General features: G+C 40.4%; 1 protein-coding gene across 3 annotated transcripts in view; it reads right to left on the bottom strand.

Moving 5' to 3' along the window:
* The window catches only part of LOC140272420 (paired box protein Pax-7-like), a 68,257-nt gene extending 48,575 nt beyond the window's left edge, over window positions 1-19,682 (bottom strand). Inside the window, exons 1-4 of one of the 3 annotated variants that reach the window (XM_072367866.1) lie at window positions 19,532-19,682; window positions 18,773-19,008; window positions 18,132-18,285; window positions 17,766-17,894 (exon numbers count right to left, since the gene is read on the bottom strand). In XM_072367866.1, coding sequence (XP_072223967.1) covers window positions 17,766-17,894; window positions 18,132-18,285; window positions 18,773-19,008; window positions 19,532-19,616 — 604 coding nt within the window. In that variant the 5' untranslated portion in view covers window positions 19,617-19,682. The remainder of the gene's footprint in view (window positions 1-17,765; window positions 17,895-18,131; window positions 18,286-18,772; window positions 19,009-19,531) is intronic. The other 2 variants (XM_072367867.1, XM_072367868.1) reach the window with 2 other exon arrangements.
* Window positions 19,683-23,087: the final 3,405 nt, after the last annotated feature.

The following is a 23,087-nucleotide window of genomic DNA, read 5'->3' as shown; positions in this document are numbered from 1 at the left end:
CAAGAGACATATGGTGGTCCCAGTTCTTTTAACAATAAAAGCATGTTGGGGTGTCACACTTCCCTCACAGCGGACCAGCTCTTTACGCTATCACAGATTATCACAGAGTCTTTGGGCCATGCTAGTATAGTCTGGGTAAACCTGGGTACTTGTTTTAAACATTTACTCTGTACAACCAGCTTGGTAGAGCCCACAGAGTTGACTCAGGTCTGGGGGACAGCTGCTCGCAGCTGGCCTGTGAGGAGCTGCAGATCCAACGAGACGAACTGGAGATACTAGCTAAAGACAGTAAAGACTGGACATCTCTGCTTTCCCTGTTGCTTCCTTCAGCCTGAATTTAACTAAGCAGTTCATTTAAGTATATTTAAATTCTGTGTCTCTGAAAACAATCTTGATCATATATAGAGTCAAAATAACAACTGCTAATTAGTGCAGCACAAAACCGATCTCACTTTGAGCTGAAGAGCGACAGAGATGCAGAAACAGCATCGTGTGAGCAGCTCAGTGGCAGACCGACAGCTTTAACAGCAGTTAAACGCACTGTAGAGACGTTCAACATATATACCAGTACATACACAATCGCTGTGGCTGTAAAGTAAAACTCAAAAAGATATATTTGATAAATAAAAATGCATCTTTAGAGACATTTACTGTCATATACCTTGAGACAAAGGTAATCATTTATATGGCCATGGTAGGCACTTAACAGCCTAACAGCCTACAACACACCTGCTATCACAGACATTGGGATAGAGGCTTGTTTATCATACAGTGTATTGTAACTGATTGTTCTGTGTGGTTACTGTCCACGGGTTAGTGATGTGTCTAACTGAACATTTGTGAAAAATGTATGTGCAGAAGATGGTCATGTACTTTTGAAGTACGAAAGAAAAGGTTAATTAAACTGGTTTAGACAACTACAGGGTCCACTCTGTAGTTTAATTAAACAAGGAATTATGGGATTATTGTGAGGCTCCTATTACACGCCACTGGAAGAATCTCATGGTGAATATCTCATTGTTTTCCCCCAGCCACCCTCTATGAAAGCTGCCAGTAGTATTCGCAATGGAATACACGTGGCCTCAGGACATGCTGTTGTAGTAATTAAATCAATTCTTTTAAAATTTAGTTCCTGCAAAAATTTGGATTCCTAAAAACCAATGTGGAGAACAAATGTCTTCAGACACACCAGACAGCCTCAGTGTAGAGTATATGTCTTGTTTTTTGCTGGGAGGTTGTGGACAGATGGGGCTGGGGGATTGTTGCAAAGCAATTTTCCTCTAATGCAGCGTGACAACACTTGAGGCTGTTGCAGTGGGCTGGGATCAGTTTCCAAAAGGCACCTCAGAGTCCTCAGGGTGCTACTGCAAAAGGATGGACTCTATTTGTTTTCTCTCCAGAAGCTGCTGGATTTAGGGCAGGAGCGAGGGGCAGCGGTTGGAGCAAAGGAGGGAAGGAAATTAAATGAGGCTTCCTCCCCTCACATTATTTTCTCTCTCTGACACTTCCTCTCAGTCTGTAATGCATAAATTTGGCTTCTGTCTCAGATATGTTGCCATGAGGCTTATTATTTTTTGCTATTCTTTTGAATCACCTTACTACCAGTAACCTTACCCCACCCCCACCCAGTATTTTACAGTTGATAATTTTATCTACGGCAGAGAAAGTGGAAAGTTTGTATGTGGACAATAGTTTCAGAATTTTACATTTTTCAAGAATATAATTAATGCAACATTTCAAGCACTAGTTCAATCATCAGTAAGAGATGGTCGACAAGACAATAAATACGCTAAGAAAATAACCAATTATTTCAGCCAAGCAAATATACTTTTGACTAAGATTTGTGACTCAATTGTGGTTTTGTTCCGTATGAAATATATGATATGGGTAAAGCACTGAAATATAAGACGATTCAACAGAAGTGTAAAAAAGACTCCAGGCAGCTGCTGTAAGATTCTGAACAGCGGTGGTTCTGCACTGCCTGCCAGCAGTAGCTGTGCGCTCACTTTGGAAGGTAGCAACATGAGGACACCCAGGATGGAAGGAAATAAAGTTTGAAAGACTGCTGGAGCGGGGGTGTCGCCTCCGCTCTCCAGCTGATAATGGAAAGTGGAGATTATGGTAATGAAACAGACGTTACAGCTGATAGAGGGGCTCAACCTGGACTTCATCTTTGTCTCCACTAGATCTCTCGAAAGGCATCTTTTATCAGGAGGGTGAGAGCATGATGCAGCTCCTCAGACAGAGGCCAAACACAGACACACTCAAGAAAAAAAGATAATCTAGAAAAGAAATAATCATGGCCCTCCTCAAACCAAAACCGTGGGTTTGTTGCTGCTGTAAAATGGGTCCTTCTAATGACTTCATAATAATAGCTGTTTTTCCAGTTCCATGTTCTGGGCCAGTATCGTTGAATTAATACCCACACTGCTTTTCTAAAGTATTCATCCCCTCTTAGCATTTTTTTCCCTGTTTAGTGGCATTTCAGCCTGTAATTAGATGGAAGTGTTTTGGTATTTCATGTAATTAGAATTAGTAAAGTGAAATTAAAAGGCAAAATGCTGTTTGCAAGCAGATTTATGGCACCAAAGCAAAGCTGCCAAGAAAGGGCCGACCACCATAAATTCTGTTTGGCATGAAGAAGAAGGATGTCAGACAATGTTAACAATGTCAAGATTTCAAAATGAACTTTTATTGAATTAGTAGCTTAATGTGAATTAGAGACGAGAAAGCAGCGATAACACGAGTCACATTTGCTTTGCTGTCCCTGTGTGTGTGTGTCAGGACTTACAAAATGTGAAAGTGGCAGATGTCTATCGTGTTTGAGGAGCTAAAAGACTGTTTGATGTTCTTACTTTAGCCCACTGAACAGTTAACCTGAAACCATTGTTTGTCAGAGTGCTCAGTGACATAGGTCACGGGCTGACTGAAGGACATGAAGTCTGCAGTGTGTAAAAAGTGGGTTGTTTTGTAAAATTCTTATGACACTGTTTCAAACTTTGAGCAAGGCATAGGATCAAGACTGACACAGCTCTGGGGAGCTGCATGAAACTTATTACGCATCATTCTGAAAATCATATTAGTTCCAGTACAGTTCCATTCAGTGTCTGCTTTCAGTTCTGCTCAGTAGGCTCTGACCTTTGAATAGACTGCTTTGGCTAAACAGCTGATGAAATTATTAGGTTAATTGTTGATGCTTAAGTTGTGTTGATAGCTCATGTGACTGCTTGAGGGAGCCGAAAGAGGGAGAAAATTTGCGTGATGCACCTCTCCTCCCTCCATGTACATGTGACATCATTGTTGTCATTAACTTGTGTTTCTCTCTCTCAGCAGGTATCTCTGGCCTGGTGTTACGGTGCTTGTGTAACGGGTTGGCTGTTGATTCCACTTCCACAGTAACTACCGATCATATTCACCTTTACTCATGTATCATGGATGCTCACTGGTTGGCAGGGCTCTCCTCAGCACATAAATATGGGCTGTGATGCAGGTGTAGCGCCAGTACACGAGGACTGAGCCCACGGTAAGTTTGTTACACAAAGCACAGCATTATACTGAAACTATGTAATGTAATGTAATAATATAGTTAGCAGGGTATTATGCTCAGTAAGATGGCAACAGAATTGCATTTATTTAAATGTGTTAAAAAGGTTTTATTTTGAAAGGATAATATAATGTTTATTGTTAGCGATCTTAGCTCAAAGGCTAAGCTAAATTTGGTGACTTTCTTTCATGAAGCTGTGCAGAACGAGTGCTGTGCTTGACCATGAGCTCACCCATCGGTTTCCATATTGTTATTCAGGCAATAAAAGTCCATTTCTGAAACTGAAATAGTGTCGGCTCTTCTTAAAAAAACACAGACAACGGTTGTCCCCTCTTTCCTGTCCTCTCAACCCCCAGCTGGTCGAGGCAGATTTGGTATTATATACAAAGAACTGAACTGAATTGAAGCAGGTCCCCCATGACTGGAGGCTGCAGTCCTCTTCACAGCAGGCCCCGATGTGACCTCTGTGCCACTTTGCTGCATGTCATGGCCCCTTCTCTCTAATAGTTGAATTTCTTTCTCACTTTGCTGAATAAATGCTAAATGCTGCAAAAGCCTCATCACAGCTGTGATTACCTGACAGAGTCATTGTTGTCTAAACCTGGCCAAGGCATTTACAGCATACGCCTAACCAAATAGTTGTGAAATCCAAAGATTAAAAAGAATACTTTTCATTCCAATTAACTGTTCAATTAATTGAAAAAAAGGTCCAGCACTGTCCTAACTCAGAAGAAGTCCCAGGAGTGATTTCTGGATCCTTTCATCTGCTGAATCTTTGTCCCCTTTTGATAAATGGGAATACTGGGGTGCTTGTAGTTGTTAAGCTTGGGAAAGTTGTTTGAACATCATTATGCGACTTAATTCTGAAAGGATATTTGAAGATGTCATTTTGAGCTGCTGGGTTTGAAGCACAAAGAAAGTGTTACACTAAGTGTGCCCATAGAACCATTTTGATGGCTGAATGAATGATATTGCACAAGATCCTCTCATGCTTTCATAATTCAAACAGACATACTCAGAAATGACACAAAATCCATTGTGACATCCCATTTATAACCAGTGTATTGTTGCAGATATCTCAGACACGTTTCTGACACTGGATTAAGTGTTAAGATAGTTACTGTTATGAAGTCAAGTTTAGGAATGGCTCAGGTAATCCTGAAACATCCAATAGTTAAGCTGCTATAGGCTTAGACTGCTGGGGGACCTCATCTGTCACACCTTTCCTCACTTTGCTCTCTTTTTCCCCCTGTTTAATTTCTCAAATGATTTTATGTACATGTGACATTATTGCGGTTATTAACTTGTGTTTCCCTGTTCCAACAGGTTTCCTTTGAATGGTGTTATGGTGTTTTTCCCCCCTCTTTTCCCTCTTTTCTGTCTTCTCAAACCCCAGCTGGTCGAGGCGGATGGCCACCCTTCCTGAGTCTGGTTCTGCCAGAGGTTTCTTCCTGTTAAAAGGGAGTCATTCCTTTCCACAGTCGCCACAGGCACGCTCAGGACGGGAGATTGGACTGAAGACAAGTTTCGGTGCAATCTGTTGGTTTCCTTAGCTAGGATATGTTTTTGAATTGGCTCTATATGAATGAATTGGATTACTCAATTAATTGGATTTGATCGGATTATGATTACAATTCATTGAATTCCAATTGGCTTGAATTGGACTATATTATTTAAGTGCCTTGACATGACATTTGTTGTAATTTGGCTCTATATAAATAAAAATGAATTGAATTGAATTAAAGTTTAGCAGACATTGTAACTAATAAATTGATGCATATTTACCATATACATAGCAGGCCGCATTCAAGAGATTGTGTTGACAGAGAGAGGGTATAAACCCCCAGGAGTAAGAGGAATATCACATCTTCCTCTTAGCGTTTGCTCATCCTAAGCAGCTAAAGAGTTTTGGTTGGAGGTGTTTGAATAGATGAGGATAGAATGAAGAGGAGAGGTGCTGGCTCTGGATCTTTTACATATCTTGTCATGCCTTTGAGGGCTCTTTACAGGCCTCTCTCTGGTCAGCTGGTCATACAAAGTGGGCTCATCTTAAACAACAGAGGCCCAGAAGCCTCCCAGTGCCTTTGAGGGTTAAAAGAGGCAGACCTTTCAGGGGGGCGCTGGGCATGAAAGAGCACAAGCATGCCTTGTCACACACTCTGTAAAACTTCAGTAAACACATACAGAGTGAGTCACTAAAGCTGAGCAGCCAGGCAGAGTGCCGCCGCATATTTACGAATTAAAGAGGTCAAATGGTGCTGAGGCATGAGTGGAGCAGAGGGATGGGGGAGGTCATTGTCACATATTGTCACAGCAACTGACAGAATTTGCCAGCAAGATTGGCATTTAATCTAATGCATGATTACTGGTATGAATATCCTTTGCACTTGCCCTTGCAAATCATCAATTTAAGAACATCTGCCACTGATTGAAATATGAGTAGTTTTGTATCAATAATACCAAATGTCCTCTACGGAGGAAAAGCTCTCTGTTGCTCCTGAAGGTTTTAATCAAATGATTACATATTTAGAGACACAATTTTGCTGTACCATCTGCCACAGGATCATTAAATGTACACTGGAATGATTTGGGATTGACTTTAAGGTTATTATGCCCGTACCAAGGCCTTGCTTGCAAGTCTAAACACTCAACTAATTGAAGCCAATGCCAAAATTTTAAAAAGCATCCAGAGAACACAAAAGAAAGTAAATCTGCCAGTTGGCATTAGGACCCATACAGTCAACAAAGGCCTGAAATGCTGGCACAGAAGAGCAAAACTGAGCCGAAGCAGAGACCAGCCCTGCATCGCTGCAACTGCCTCTGCTCTGCTCACACTCCCATTCACACACTTCAGTATTGTTCCTGTCTTTGTTCCGATTCTGCTCCAACACAATAGTATTTAGTCACCATAAATGCATAAAAAGTGTATAATAAGCAGCATATGTGGAGTGCAGTGTAGGCAGTTTTTAAGTTGTGAGTGAAATATTTGCCAAAAGCTTTAGAAACTCTGCACAGTGTTGAAATAAATTAGTTGAAAGATTGAAAATTGAGTTGTTTCTCAAAAAAAAAAAAAAAAAACATAACTGCATCTATGAACACAAGGTCTCAGAGAAAGCTATAGGAGCGGTTACAGACAAGCTGCATGCTCTCATACACACTATGCACAACTGGCACTGAACACAATCCAGCTCACAACAGATGCTAGCTTTATCAGCGCATTATGTCTTAGCAAACTGCTAATAATGTAAAGTCTTTATCTTCTTTCCGCCCTAGGCATTGGAATGGATGTGTCTATTTTAGAAGATAAAAAATAGCCATAAACAAAAATTGCCCACTGTCAATATAAATACTGATAGAGATTAGAGGAGGGAGCAAATATAATAATAAAAGGCATTCTTAAGATATACTTGACACAGCAAAGCCCTCGGTGGACAGCCGCAGGCTTAAATAAACCAATTGAAGAAAGTTTTTAAGACCAATGGTATAATCTTTTTGTGGAAGAAAGTAGATTAAAAATAAGAGCAGTGAAAAAAATGAAGTGATTTGTGCTTGTTTCCCTGCTTTACCGATTCTGGTCGAAGGCAGTGAAATGCACTCTGCTGAGTCTGTGAGAGATGGAGAAATAGGTGAGCTTTTCATCTGCTGCTCAACACTCAGGAAGGATGTCAATGACACATTCTTGTTTGTATTTTTCTCACGAACTATGCCTTTTTTTGGGCCTCTTTCATATGTCAAACACATCATACATCTTATTGTGACGAACATGTCTTATTTGAAATGACTATAATTGATAGAAAAAAGCTACACATACATTCATGTCTTTTCAGATGGGACTGTGACTGATCAGTATGTGACACCCTGACACATATACAATAAATATATGACTGCGACACCAACAGAGCCCCTGAATAAATAGATTGTTATCAACAAATTCCCCTTTGCTTCTTTCATACACATAACAACCTTCATAAACAAAACATAAAAAACATCAAAGCGATTTTGATTTAAAATCGCTTTGATGTTTTTTATGTTTTACATTAAAATCAGAAACATCAAACAAAAAACGATGATTCACATTGAACACTGTCATTTACTAAATGTTGCCTTCAATATAACACTGGTACGTTTTTGCACCGTGAACAAAAGCAGCTGTGGCATGTTCTACAGTGAAAGTGGGCTGCGTTATTGGTGAGACAGATTTAATGGTGGACTGAGGTGGATGTTGGATATTGGGGTGAATGTAGCATCCAAGAGCCAGTGGATGAATGATCACAGTGGCTTCTAATAAAAACTCTGCTGGTTGAAACTGGGTGTTTATTCTTCCAGCTGGACTCTACCCCAGAATCAAATCACAGCTAGAAAAATTTCAGGATAAAGAGCTTAAAATGGAAGATTTTATATTTAAGTGCCACTAGCTGTTTTGGGGTTGTTTTTTCTGCTTTGGTGTCAGTTACTAAGTAGATTTTAAACATCATCATCTTATGTCATACCAATATCATGACTCTGGCCAAAATTAAAGGTAAAAATGTGCGGTAAATGTTAGTCATAAATTTGGTTAGGATGAGAAGACAACAGAATTAACTCAACTCTGGAAGGAAGGAAAGAGTTTTGTATCAATTTGTGAAACCTAGATATACCAATATCCAACCGGCACCCTAACCAAAACCTTGGACTTGCCAGTCCAACCACAGAAAGCTCCACATACATTCAGTGTCAGACATTTGCTATCAAGTAAATTGCATTAGGCTGGTTTAAGTCATATTTATCTGATAGATTCCAGTTTGTTCTTGTAAATGAAGAATCTTCCTCACACACCAGAGTTATTCATGAAGTTCCTCAGGGTTCTGTGCTTGGACCAATTATTTTCACTTTATACATGCTTCCATTAGGTAACATTATTAGACAGCAAGGCATAAATTTCCATTGTTATGCTGATGATACTCAGTTGTACTTATCTATGAAACCAGATGAAACCAATAGGTTGGTCAGACTACAAGCCTATCTTTAAGACATAGAGACCTGGATGACTCAGAACTGTCTGCTTCTAAATTCAGATAAAAATTAAGTTGTTATCTTTGGACCTGAGCCAGGCACGTCACCAGACATTTTTTACCGGGGCACGTGCCCCTGTAAACATTCCCATATGCATCCTTCCTTATATAGTTACTCTAGATGGTATTTCCTTGGCTTCTAGTTCTACAGTGAGGAACCTTGGAGTTATTTTTGACCAGAATTCATCATTTGACTCACATATATAACTTCTAGGACTGCCTTCTTTCACCTTCGTAATATTGCTAAAATCAGGAACATCCTGTCTCAGGGTGATGCATAGAAACTAAATTAAATTAAATTCATAACAGAATTTAAGATTCTTCTCCTCACATATAAAACTCTTAATGACCGAGCTCCATTATATCTTAAAGATCTCATAGTTGGATATTTTCCCAACAGATCACTTTGCTCTCAGGCTGCACGTTTCCTTGTGGTTCCCAGAGTTTCTAAAAGCAGAATGGGAGGCAGAGCCTTCAGTTATCAGGCTCCTCTCTGTGGAACCAGCTGCCAGTTTGGGTTCAGGAAGCAGACACCCTCTCTACCTTTAAGATCAGGCTGAAACTTTCCTTTCTGATAAAGCTTATAGTTAGGGATGGCTCAGGTGAGCCTGAAACATCCCATAGTTCTGCTGCTATAGGCCCAGCCTGCTGGGGGAGCTCCCATGATGCACCTCTCCTCCCTCCATGTACATATGACATCATTGTTGTCATTAACTTGTGTTTCTCTCTCTCAGCAGGTATCTCTGGTCTGGTGTTATGGTGCTTGTTGTCCCCTCTTTCCTGTCCTCTCAGCCCCAGCTGGTCCAGGCAGATGGATCCTTCCTGGTTCTGGTTCTGATGGAGGTTTCTTCATGTTAAAGGGAGTTTTTTCTCTCCACAGTCGCCTCGTGCACGCTCAGATTAGACTGAAGAGAAGTGTTAATGCAATTTGTTGGTTTCCTTAGCTAGGCTACTTTATTTGTTCATTGTATGTAGGAAACTGGATTAATTTGGAATTCAATTAATTGGATTTGATTGGATTATGATTGTATTACAATTAATGTGGCTTGAATTGGGCTGTATCTTTGAAGTGCCCTGAGATGACATTTGTTATAATTTGGCGCTACATGAATTAAAATTAAATTGAATTGAATTGAATTGAATTGAATTGAATTGAATTGAATTGAATTGAATTGAATTCTCAGAAATGTTCCATTGATGTGAGGGTGTGTGGAATGAGCTGCTTCAGCTTACAGACACTCCCTCCTTCACATAACTTTAAAGCTATTCTACAAACTGCCTGAAGTAAACCTGTGGCCATTTTACATACTCCTTAGCTGGAGATGAAATGGGTTTTTGGACATAGTTGGTATGACCTGTTTATCTCGCTGTTCTTCTTTGGTGTTGTAACTCACATTTAATATAAATATTTGATGTAACTCTTTCATAAAACTGTTTTGCTACCATCTTGAGCCAGACCTCCTGGACGATCTTGCATCTTAGAGACATTTTTCATAGCAAACTAAAAACAATTCAGTTTCAAGTATTTATTTTAATTTACCTTAAAAACACTATCAATCGTACAACTGGAATTAAAAATGAAATAATACTTTATACACAGAATTATTTGTCATAAGCAGTTGTCAAATGTGGTTATAGCTGCTGGTTGAAATTAACTCCTTTACTGTTCTTCTTTGCAGAGGAGCTGGAGAAGCCTCTGACTGAACGCACCATCTCAACGTCACATAGCCACAAAGATTTATCACAAAGTAAACGTTACAAGTAACCAGAGAAGCCCTGCTTACTACTGGGCACGTTCCTCACATCAGCTCAACATAAAAAGCTAGTAATATGACAGAGTAATATTACTGCACATATATTTGTGCGATCAAAGAAAGGTGAGGTGCTTAACTCCTAAATACAGAGGTACTGCACTACCACTTATTAAACTATGAACACATGTTGTGTAGGTCCTGGTAGGTTAGGGTGGAAAATGAGACATGAGTGATGAAAAAATTGCTAAATGGTTAATATTTTGGAATGTTTTAAGATTCAACTAAGACATCTGAATATTCCTTAGCCTACAAAGTGGAACACATGACACGTGTGTGGTAGCACTTTTCCCGGGCAACGGTGAACCCCGCTCCTCACCCAATGACAGTTGGGATAAGCTCCCCGCGAACTAAGATGGAGTTCGTGGGTATAGAAAAAACGGATGGATGAATGTGGATGCAGTCAGGGTCTCTGTATCACTTCACCCCACTTTATGCTTCTGGTGCAATAAAGGTGCAGAGCTGTGTATTTGTTTTCAGAAAAATAATGAAATTTTTTTCAGAAGATACCATGGTCTGTAACCCTCAGAGACTCTTCTGGCCTTCTTACTAAAAAAAATAAATATATCCCATCTGGTTTGAAAGCTCATATTATTTCCATGTTTCCCTGTTGTTCAGCGAATAGATTTTTTTTTTCAAATTAAATAATTCAAAACCATGTAATCAATAGGGAAAAAGTTATTTTACACATGGTTTGAAAGCTGTTCTTTTAAATTATTTTCCCTGTCGTAACAAAACACCTGCTGCTTGGATAAATGTAGAATGCACAAGGTTTTGCTTCAACGGCGATAACAAAAAAAGACAGTGGACCACAGTAACACATCCCAGTGCAGTTGCATTCAGAGCAGGAACATTACAAATGCCGATCAACCAAGGCAGCTCAGAAGAGAAGCTTTCCTTTCAGCATTTAGCTGTTGTCTGGTTCAATCGTGTCACTTTGAGGGAGTCTATTCAGAGGTATTCATGCATCTGCCTTAAGGCTACAATGGCCGGCACTTTATAAACTGTCAGCCTGCCTGCCTCAAGCCTTTGGTTCATATTGTTTCCTTTCTTTATAAAAAACCTGGAGGAGTTCATCAACTCTCTCAATGGCAAAAGTAAGCACAAAATCACCAACTAGCCTCCATTTTCTTCTTTTTTTTCTCCTTTTTTTGTGTTTGCAACTGTTTGTGTATCAGTCAGAAGAACCACGTCTGACAGCAGACCTTTTTTTTCTCTGCTCATACTTGGACTGCAAAAACTTTCAAACCAACTGACTTTAGGAAGAGCCTTTGTAAGAAGTGATACATTTTCAAACCAGGCATTATGTTCAGGTTTTAAATATACGTCTCTTATAAATCCCTGCTAATATAAAATAAAATGCAAATATGATTACATCATATCTGAAAACAGAAACAAAGCTCCTTGGGTCCACAGGTTTTTCATCAAAATCATATCTAAAAGGTCATTTCATCTGGAAAAGTGTGACATTGTAAATATCAAAAATAAAAATAAATCTTATATACATGATACAGATAAACCTCACACACTGCTCCATTTTACTAAGGACATCCACAATCTTTTTTTTTACAACACAGCAATCTGTGTAACTAGATTTGTATCATAGACACATCGGTGCCATATGGACATTTGGTCGACAAAATAAAGAACACGTATAATGAGGGAGGTTCTTTCAGCTGGAAGTATGGTGGCCATAAAAGCAGTGGAGTGTATGTTGAAATCTTTCTGCAGTGTTTTACTTAAAGGGTTTTTTTGTTTCTGGAAGATTGTTAGCCATAAATGCTCTTCTTACCACTTCTGTGTATGGACCACATAGATCCAAAAGAAAAACAAAAGAAAACAGAAGGATCAGCTCAACAGTCAGAGCGTAGTCCCTCATCTATTTTCTTTAGGTTGCCGAGGGAACTGTGCTCAGTTCCTATCACGACTGGAGTGTGTGTTCACCATGTGGCTCAAATTAGGCGAATGCACTGACAGAAAAATGGGCATTAATCCACTTATATACCTTTCAGTAGCATATACATTTTATTCTACACCCCAATCCAGCCCAAAATTGCTGGGCTTTTATTCCGCACTAATCTCTGTATATTTAAGGTCATTTTCTAGCCAATTACACTGGATGGCTGCATTTGGTGAATGTGATTTCCTTCATGGACTGATGAGGAAAACCATGAATAAGCCATCTAATAGATCGAGACACACAGGAAATTTTAAACAGGATTTTAGTGTTGCATCTACTCATAAATAATAATAATTCTTGCAGCCATTTCCCAGCGCTCACACTTTGCATTCACTGCTAATATGAATAATCAGTTATACACACTTCAGCTTTGCTTTCACAGTCGTTTTTTTTTAGCCCTTTCACAGATTCTCCTCTCAAAAATGTAACCAAGCAGAAGAAAGTCATGACATTTACAAAAAAATACAATATCCAAGAGTCTTTTTCACAACTATAGCAGTCTTAAAATTCCCAGCAGTTGTGATGCATGTTTCCAGGGTGATTGCAGAATTGTTTTACCTTAGACTCATAGCAGAGATGTTTCCCTGTTCCTGCCAGCTGCTCACATTTCTATTTACATTGTTGTCTGACTGGGCCCAGTTATTTCTGATTCTCAGTAGTTATCCCCCCACCATTAAAGACTAGATCATGTTTTCATGATTAAAGGCAAGAAAATGCCAATTTCTGATGTTCAAATTATTTCATTCACAGTTTAATCAAGAGACAGATCATTTTGCTCCCTCTAATTTAAAAATGTGCAGTTATACAGCAGATGGAGGAACAGCCCTAAAGCCAGTGACATATAAACCAGTCGAGTATTTGGTTAAAGGAGGATTTTGGCAGAAAGCGGCAGGTTTAAAGACGACGGTGTTTGATACTGTTAGCCTTGAGAGAACTGAGGTGGAGAAGGAAACCTCTTTGCCTCGCTGTGTGTAATGGACTGTGCTTTGCCTGGCAGTTAAACGGGTCAGCTCAGAGCAGACCTTTCCCTGCCAAGTCCTGACAGAAGCAGCTTACAACCCAAAAAAGTGTCAGTTAAATATTAGAACCATGACTTGTTTTTAAAGCATTTAGCTTTCCACATATTCACACAAATATTTGGTGTATTTAAAAAATTTGAAAATCAAGATTTATAGATTTGGGTTGCCTGATAAATAAATGGACTTGTTGAAAGCCTGTTTATGAACATTACCTGTGAAACTAGAGTGTACTGGAACACCATGAGTGTTCCAAACAAACTGGAGTTGCATATCTGTAGTGCACGAGTGCTCCGACTCTGGGGGTTGTGCACATGGCTCAACAAGGGCTCAATTAAAGACCAACCAGAGTTGACAGTCGCTGTGTTGTTGTCATATTGTTTGTGTATTTGTTGTGGTTTCTCTGTTTGCCATTGTCTTGTGTGTATCCTTTACAAATAGGCTGCTAATGGGATGCCAGAGGCTTCTGACTCCCCCAACCCCATTTTGCCTGTTTGCTCTTTGTGCACCGTTCCTCTTTTGTTGAGTGATCAGCTTCCTATTGGGTCGCAAGACAAGATTCTTGGCATTTGTCGGCAAAATGAAAGAGGGATTAAGGAATGGCTACTGAATACTCCAAGGCCAAAGAAGTGGGCTGCTATTCTCCGATTAAAAGCCCCCACCCAGTTCAGCAACTCCTCCATATATATATTTGTTTTATCACAGATACCATTGAAAAGTTACAAGTCCTACAAGAAATAAAGGAAAGTTTGTTTTCTCTGTAAAAGCCCCTGAGACGACTTTTGTTGTAAAGCGGAGGTGTCCACATAAAAAATAAACCTGAACAAGTGGGTCAGCCCCTGATGAACTGCAAAGTGAGCCACTTTGAATTCATTAGTTTGTCTCATTAGCAAGAGGAAAAGGACCAGAAAGCTAACATCTATATCAGGCAACAAGAAAGTGATATTTCTATTTCATGGGTCTGTATATTGCTTTTCTTTAGCCTGCCTCTCTGTGCCTCTTCAGTGACCCAGTTTCCATTCCAGCCACTGAACAGCCTGATCCAACCATTAGCTTCTTCATTTTACAAAAGGCAAGAGAGGCCTAAAGGAGCAGGGCTGATGCTTGAATTAATCAAACTATAGGAACGTTTACTTCATATTAAACATGTTTTTGGACAGCTGGTAAAGAGCGATTAGGAGCTGACAATATTACTAATATAGAAAGTGTTAAGATTTGATCTCCATTGTCTTAAAGCAAATGAAATAATTTGATGGAGAGGAAATGGAGCGTCTCACCTGAAACACAGCAGTGGTGTTGGGGGCCCCAACAGGCCTTGAATAACTTAAAAGCAAGCAAGAATCAGTGCTGGCAGCAGCTCATATGATGAACTCTCACTGTGGCAGTGTCACTGCAAATGTTTCTGATAAGCACGAGCGCCAGAGGATCAGCGCTTCTAAGCCTCTGTTTTTTGTTTTTTGGCATAAACAGCTCCCTCTTTCCTCCTTTTTCCTCCTCCACTGTAAAAGTCTAAAAAGCAGAATGGATAGTGTTCTCAGGTCAGCACAGCGCCACAGCCGCTGCTGTCAACATCAGAGGAGAAAAAGCCAACATGTGTAACATATACCAGCACACAGACCTCCCTGGCTGAGGACACCAACAACTGAGGAAAATGTTCCTGTCGTTACAGAGAAGGCCTTCTGGTTAATGAAACCAAAGGGAAAAGACATATATCCATATATGTATATATCAAATCCTTCACAAACTCTGAGCCTCTGAGTTCACAATCAACCCCCTTTTGAGGGATGAGAGGCGCTCATATCAGCCACATTTATTTAATGACTTCATTAAAGGAGAACCTGACTTGATTTTGGACACAGTCTAATTTGTAAGGAATTATTCATAAAAACATGATATATATCATTTATTAGAAATATTTTTTCTAACTATACAAAAGGATAACTTATAAATCTTTTCCTGCACATTTTTCCATCAGTATTGATCCCTTCAGTTTTACTGATTGGAAATGATTGATTGGACCACATTATAGCAATATTACATTATATGAGCCTGTGTCAGAGCATCAGTTTATCTTCAATATTTATGTTTAGTATGTTTTTCTCACCAGTTTCACCGTCTTTACTGAATGTAGCACAACGGTTCAACTGAAATATTTTCTGATACATTCTGATAAAGCAATATAAAATTATTCAGAATACTTCATTACATACAGACACACCAGTTCAGTCATGGATAGGTGTGTCCAGACCTTTGACTGGTACTGTGGATTATGCATTTTGGTTGGGTTGTTTCTAAACGATTGAATTAAATTGTTCAGTCATATTCTGCAGATCATGTTCATTTAAAATGATGGACTTTCATCATCTTTATCTTTATTATTTTTCACATCAAAGTTACAGTATGAAGAAAGCATATAAACATGAAACTGCTCATGTTGTTGGGCCCACTGTTAGTGCCATCTGGAGCCCACACACAGACAGAAAAAGCTGTTTTTCGTTAGATCCCAGAACAGAAGTTCATTTCAATGCAAAGATGGTAATGATAGCTGCTATTATTAGCCCTGATCCAGTTCCTCCAGGTTTCACACTGCCTTCCAGAACATTGTTGTCTTTAACATGTGCTTGAAAAATGTGATTTCTTTTTTTGCTGTGAGCCAGCAGGGGAGAAAGGGAAGGTTAATCCCAGTTTAATAAAGTGATGCACAGCCCCAGACCGAGGCTGGGATGATTGTGTTATCTCCCACCAACATTTGGGTCTCCCTCAATTTCAACCTGAAAATGACTGTGAGAAAGTGAAGATGGCGAGGAGTAAGAGCGGACGCCCGGGGAAAATGATTATTAATAGCAGCTACGTCCCATGGCCTGTGCTCTCTGTAAAGCAGCATTTCATCACCTCTGTTGCATTTTTTTAATTCCATGCACCCTTTTTTCTTTTCTTAAGCAGGCTGGAACGTCCTCCTAAGTGAATTCTTATTCTCTTTGGTAAACAGCATATTGACTGAAAAACTGAAGAACTGGAAATTTGTCTTTGGTCCATCAGACCACATTCATGTAACCTGCCCTAAAGAAATGAATAATATATTGTGTTTTTAATGCATCTGCAAAAGAGATTCTGGAAAAGCTGAAACACTAATTGCAGTCACTTGTGGAAAAAGGCGGTTTGTCACTGTGAGCTCTCCCTGTGTTCCAAACCAGAAGGATTGAGCTGTAAATCTCTCAGGTTTGTGTTTGCAAAACCAAAATCAAACCAAATCATCCCTTCCACAAGAGTATTTTAGTCCTACCACATCATGTAAAAAATGCATGAGATGGAAACAACGGTGAGTTGTATTTTTAGTGCGTTTAGTGGCATCCAGTCAGACCTCTGTCAGCATGCCACCAAAAATCTCAGAAAAACATGTGAAATTCGTGTTAAGAATCCAATCTAAAAATCAGGAAAGGAAACCTTAAATCTCATGCATTTATGCTGTGGGCCTCACACCATGTCGTGAGCCACTGGGAGATGAAAGTGAAAAGAAATAAAAGGCTCAATTTAATCTCCTTTAAAGCTCTTGAAGAGAAAGTGTGTGCCTGGAACTGTGAGAGTGAGGGCTGATAGGGGATAAATATATTTCTTACTATGCCTTTGAGCTATTACACCCTTCTCCAACACAAACGCCTATTCATCAAACACCACTTTCATTACCAGTTGTAATAGGCTCACTCCTCAAATTATCAAGTGCCAGGCCGGATGACAGGGAGACAGAAAGGCTGATCCTCAGAAGAGCATGCAAAGGAGGACGATGACAGTGTTGAAAGAAAAAATGGCACCAAGGGTCAGAAAGCACACACTCACACACACACTCACAAAAGAAGTCACTCATTTCCTGTTCATGTCATTTAAATGTTACCATCAGAAATATCATGGCTTTGAGTTAAATGACAATATTTTGGGGTCTCTCTGTTTTCTTAATTCCGTCAATTCTCACCAAATCATTTCGACTCGGATGAGTTTAACTCCGTCCTCCCTTTATCTGCTGCTGTAATTATTGCCCTGCTTCGATGTGAGTCCATTCAGAAGCCGGGAGAATCGGACGTCCACGGGGCCTGCTGGCCCCTCGCTCCTGTGTCAGCGGTGACACTGTAAGGCTTCCTGTAATTGATATCGACTGGCACATCGCTCATCCGTCAGGGTCGCTTTCAACGGAGCATTTAAGACGCACCACAGGGGCCCGATCCACTCCAACACCCCCCTGATATAAATAATTAAGCTGCTTGAGTCTCTGCTGGGAGACGGTAACCCCAAAGCGCCAAAAACCCATTTAGACCCAATTTGTAGGCAATTTATCACTTAGACAAGAGCCTCAACAGCAGCTGACAGCAGTCTGCGTGCGTGTTATCTTACCTTTGTCGCCGAGGATGCCGTCGATGCTGTGTTTGGTTTTCTTTTCTCCATCTTCATCCTTTTTGTCACAGTCCTCATCATCATCCTTCTTTCCAAATCGAGCTCGAAGGACACGGCTGATGGAACTCACTGCAGATACACAGAAAGCTCGGTAACAGGCGGACTGACGGCGGTCAGAAGAATTATTTGTACTATTTATTTCATTTACATTTTTTATTGTTGTTATCATATTTTCCGAGCAACAACATTTGACTAAATTTTCAACACTATTTTCATTCATTGCATTCGAAAAACTAACTTTTTAAAAGACGAAAACACACACACACAGAGACACGTATATGCATTTACGTATGAACTCAGTTAAACGCAGCTTACCAGAAGAGGCCTCACCTGAAGGGACAGTACTTCTGTCACACACCCCGTCCTTCAGCAGCTTATCCCGGATCTCCCAGCTGAACATGCCGGGGTTGTCCCGCTTGTACTCCTCTATCCGCTTCTCCACATCCAGAGTCGCTACCTGCTGCAGGTGGGAAGGACACCGTCAAGTGTGGCCTGAAGGCCGCCGGTGGAAATAATAACAACAACAACAACAATAATAATAATAATAATAATAATAATAATAATAATAATAATAATAATAATAATAATAATAATAATAATAATATAATGATGGTGATGATAATAATAATGATAACAATAATGTAATGATAATAATGACAATAAAAATAATAATAATATAATGATAATAATGATACAATAATAATAATATAATAATGATAACAATAATGTAATGATAATAATGACAATAATAATAATATAATGATAATAATAATGATATAATAATAATAATGATAATTATTATTATTATTATTATTATTATTGTTGTTGTTGCTATTATTATTATTATTATTATTATACACACACACGTGTGTGAAGTTAACAGGATCTACATATCCACACATATTTTTTCTTGCTGCGCTGAACCAGGCCTGTCCGCCTCTTCTCACCCTGGGCTTGCTGCCACCAATCGCTCCAGGCCGGATGGAGCCGGTCTCCTGGTAGCGGCAGAGGATCTTGGAGACGCAGCCGTGGGAGACCCGCAGCTGCCGGGAGATGACACAGGGCCGGACCCCGTGATGGGCCATCTCCACTATCTTGTGTCGGATGTGATTGGGCAGCGGCCGACCGTTAATGAAGACCCCTCCGAGCTGGTTGACCCGTCCCTGTCCCAGAGGAGTGGATACTGTGGACGACACGGTGTCACACTCAGGTTTACTCTGCTGTGGATGTAATTAAGGCCTCCCGGCACCGGTTACTGAACACATTTCTGTGGACAGTACCGGAACAATTAGCAGATGACCAGGAAGTAACAACAGTCGCCAGTTCCATCCGAAACTAAAGCGGAGACAGAACCTCTTTGTCCAAATTCACCCAGTTATCTGCTTCATAGCACCGTTTTGTGACTTTAAAGCTTAGCAGGCTATTTCCGACATTTCCTTAGATTTTGGATTCATTTGGAATTTTGAAACAGTCACCGATAAAGTCTCGCGGACCTTTATCTGACTATTTGGCAAAATGAGCTAGTTTTCAGAAGAAAGGCCTTGACTGTCTGTGAAGTCATGCCAGATCAGTTTGCCTGATTAAAGCTCCTTCTTTCATGTACATTTCGTTTATTTCATTTCTTAACCTGCTCATAAAATCATCATCATCGACCCTGCGCGCGTCTGCCGGCCTGGCAGGCTGCTGTGGAGCCGGCTCACACCTACCTTCAAGGGGGAATCCAGTGCGGGCATAGTTCTGTCCGGGGGCCGGGCGCATCATACGCGGCAAACTTCCTTGTAAAGATGACATTGTACCATTGAAAAAGAAAGAAAGAAAAAATGTGGGGGGAGAAAGACACAAAAAGAAAACCCACAAAGACAGATATCCAGTTCAAGTGTTGACTTGCAGGTGTTTGTAGGAGGAAAATGTCTCGAAGATGAGCTGAGAAGACAAAACGGAGTCTAACTGGAGTGAATGTCTGCATGGAGACATTCAGGCGCTGTTTGGATCGGAGGGAGTCCTCACACTGTCACTGTGCTCATGAAGCTGATCTGACTGACATGAGATGAGATTCCTCAGCCAGCGTGAAGGCTGAGCCACTCTGACGGTGCCCGTCAGACTCTGGACCGGGCGGGCTCAGCAAGAGGGTGCGGGTCGCTAGCACTCATAGGTTCTTGGAGCTTTCTTTTATTCGAGCGGGAAAAGCTCCAACAAGTTTCAGCAGCCAATGAGAATAAAGGGATCAGAATGAATACACACACACACACACGCACGCACACTTTGACTGGGAGTCACGCAGCCTCACCTCCCGCACACCGACCTGTGCTCTGGCTCCTCTGCGGGGACACCGGGTTTGTTCGGGCTGTGGTGGACGCGGTGACGTTGCTGTCTGATGAGCTTCTGTTCAATGAGACAGATGCACCAGGAAACAGAAAGAAATGCATTAACTCCTGCACGAACCTGTCAGTCCTGCCGCTTAGGCTGTTTAACTCTGACTAACGGGCTAAATTCCTTTTAGTAAACCTCTGCCCAGCTGCCAAAGGAGCAGAGCTACACACAGAGAAGCTTGTGTGGCCCCGGCAGCATGTTGGCTCCGTCGGTTCTGCCTCTTCATGAAATCTGACCGACTGAAGGCGAAATTATAAAATTATTATTTTTCTGTGTAGAAAAATGTTAAAAGGCCGTCTTTGTACCATGTTAAAAAAACACTGCCAGGCTGGATGGTGGAAAATAGAAAGATTCGTTTAATAAATAAATTTTATGTCCCTTTGTCTGAGTCCGACATGCATGTTCATACAGTGAATTCAGTGACAAGCAAACAGTGAAACACACGAATTAAAACATAAGAAAGTGCATTTACGGTGTGCACACCGACACGCACACTCATGGGTTCTGTGTGAAAGATCAATAATGTCTGAGAGGCACCGATTCTTGTAGAAGGCAGAGCCTTCCACGATGTGGAAACAGGTGAGGCCAGCATCATAATGCTGGCTGTTTCAACCTTTTTAGCTCTGGGTTTTATTTAAATTGGTTAAGTTGCTGAATGTAAAAATGGCTGATGTAACTAATGAAGAATATGGAAAGGAACAGAAGCTGGCACAGTCTGTTGAAATGTACTGTCCAATGTGCATTTTCAAGTTCACACACACATAGAAATAGTTATAGATGTCTCTGTACTTTTTTGATTTTACATCTGCCCTTTATAGCTCTGATATTGACATGGTCCAGTGCTTATGAGCACAGAAAAAACGTGGTTTAGATCCAAACTAACCGTGCATTAGTGCATAAAGCAGCAGACCCTGTGGCATACATAACAAGAGCCACGCTTTTCCTCTGCTCTTTTTTGTTCCACACTTCCCTGTTACGGCCTTTCAGGACGTATCACCTGGTCTGTAGCATTTCAGCGGTTAGCTATTCTATCTAAATGAACTGTAAATGTATCATTTGAAAATAACACCTTGTTACAAATAACTGCCATGTGTTGTATTCACCGCTTTAGGGGTCCAGCTTTGACTGGTAAATTTCAGTAAAAGCAAGGTCACGTGCGTGGGAAGTTAGCCCATCTGGCAGTATGCTGCACTAGAGATCATTTAAAGGAAGAGGCTCAATTCTAACAGCCTCATGCTGGTGCTGAGTCAGTTATTGTAGTGGAATTTCCAATCCAAAAAAAGCTTGTATTATTTATATTTCTAAGGCTCTGGCAACCCTGTTGCTAAAGAAAGAAGTTACACATTTGATATTTGTTCAGAACACAGAAGTTTTCATCATTTCTGAACCAAAAACACATTTTGTATCAGTAATTCTATGTGTTTGTGGCCTTAAACATCTTATTCTGGTGACTGGGCTTTTAAATAAAACAACAAGAATTTCTGTTTCTTTGCACATGTTAGGCTCTTTGTTGGAATCAAGACTTCAAAGGAACAAACCCAGTATAAGGAAAACTGCAAACCGACAGACTCAAATGACTGAAACTGTTCAGCAGACACACACATCACAGTATCTCTGCTTCTCTATTAATGTTCAAAAACATACATACTTCCCATAACCGTCCCAAGGTTTTATGTGTACACTGTAGCATATCCATAGATGCTATTATTATATTAGCTATGATATATGGAAAAAAATCTGAAGTGTATTAGAGGTGCATTTCGTTTTTTTTTTCCTTTCTAGGATCTTCAAAGCACGAAGCCCTTCTCTGCCCCTGAGAGGCCAGAGTTTGTTGCCTTTATTGGACTCAAATCTCCTTCAACTTATATCCCCTGCACTGTTTTTTTTTTCAAATAATGATGAAACAAAATGTGTTCTTTGTAAGAGTTTATGAAAAAAAATTAGAAGAGGACTAAAACTGATGTAACTTTACTGTATTTCATAATAGTTAGAACTTTGTGTTGAAGTTGCATGTAAATCGACAGGTAATGCCATCAGGTAAAGACTCATATAAGTGTTTGCCTGCTCCTTTTTGCGTTGTTGCCATTTTAACAAAGTAGAAATGATGAGCAGCAAGTGAGGGGTACATCTCTTGCATGGAGGGAAAACAGAGATGATTTGTCAGAGCGATCAAGTTTCATTGTGTCGTTAACTGATCACAAGATGAATCTGCCTCAGAGAAAAAGCTGGAGCAGCAATCATGGGCTGTCATGACAATGTGGAAGAATATTGCCAAAGCTCTCCTCATTAAAATGTATGTTATTGTATCTATATCTCAGCATCGTATCCTCGTTACCTTCATCAAATTGTTTAAAGTATTAAATGACAGAGCATAAGTGAATACATGTCTGTCTTGTATTTTTGATGTGTGTTGCGTTGTCTGTATTGTTGGAGTCTGTCAATGTTTTTTTCCGCCAATACTTCATTTTTGCAGTGGTTCTCTCTTTTTGGGATGTTTTTTCCTGAGCCGCAGGTTGAGTTGGGCAGGATTACATGTTCCTTCTCCTGGGTGGAGTCTGGGCTGCTGCTCTCCTGTTACTGCACCTTTATCTGGTCAGCTTCATTACCGGAGCTGTTCATAAGAACCAGGGGGTGCACCCAGTCTGAAGCAGATTGTCTGCCTCCTAATAGTGGTGATCAGGCCACCCCTTAAAGAAATGTTTCCCTTTGTGTTAATCCTCCTCCGTCTTCTGTGCTCACCAGTTTGCTCCTTGAGTTCCTCGAGAGGTTTATACCTCAGTGCTCCATGCCATTCTTCTTCATGCAAACCAGTTCACCTGAAAACTTACCTGTGGATTACTCCTTCACGCAGCTCCAGCTCCAGCTCCAGCTCCAAAGGACAACCAGTGGCTC

Source organism: Leuresthes tenuis, unplaced genomic scaffold, assembly GCF_036924035.1.
Source record: "Leuresthes tenuis unplaced genomic scaffold, fLeuTen1.0.hap1 SCAF_16, whole genome shotgun sequence".
Lineage (NCBI taxonomy): Eukaryota > Metazoa > Chordata > Actinopteri > Atheriniformes > Atherinopsidae > Leuresthes > Leuresthes tenuis.
The sequence above is the reverse complement of the archived record's forward strand: the minus strand, read 5'-3'. Positions and strand labels throughout refer to the sequence as shown.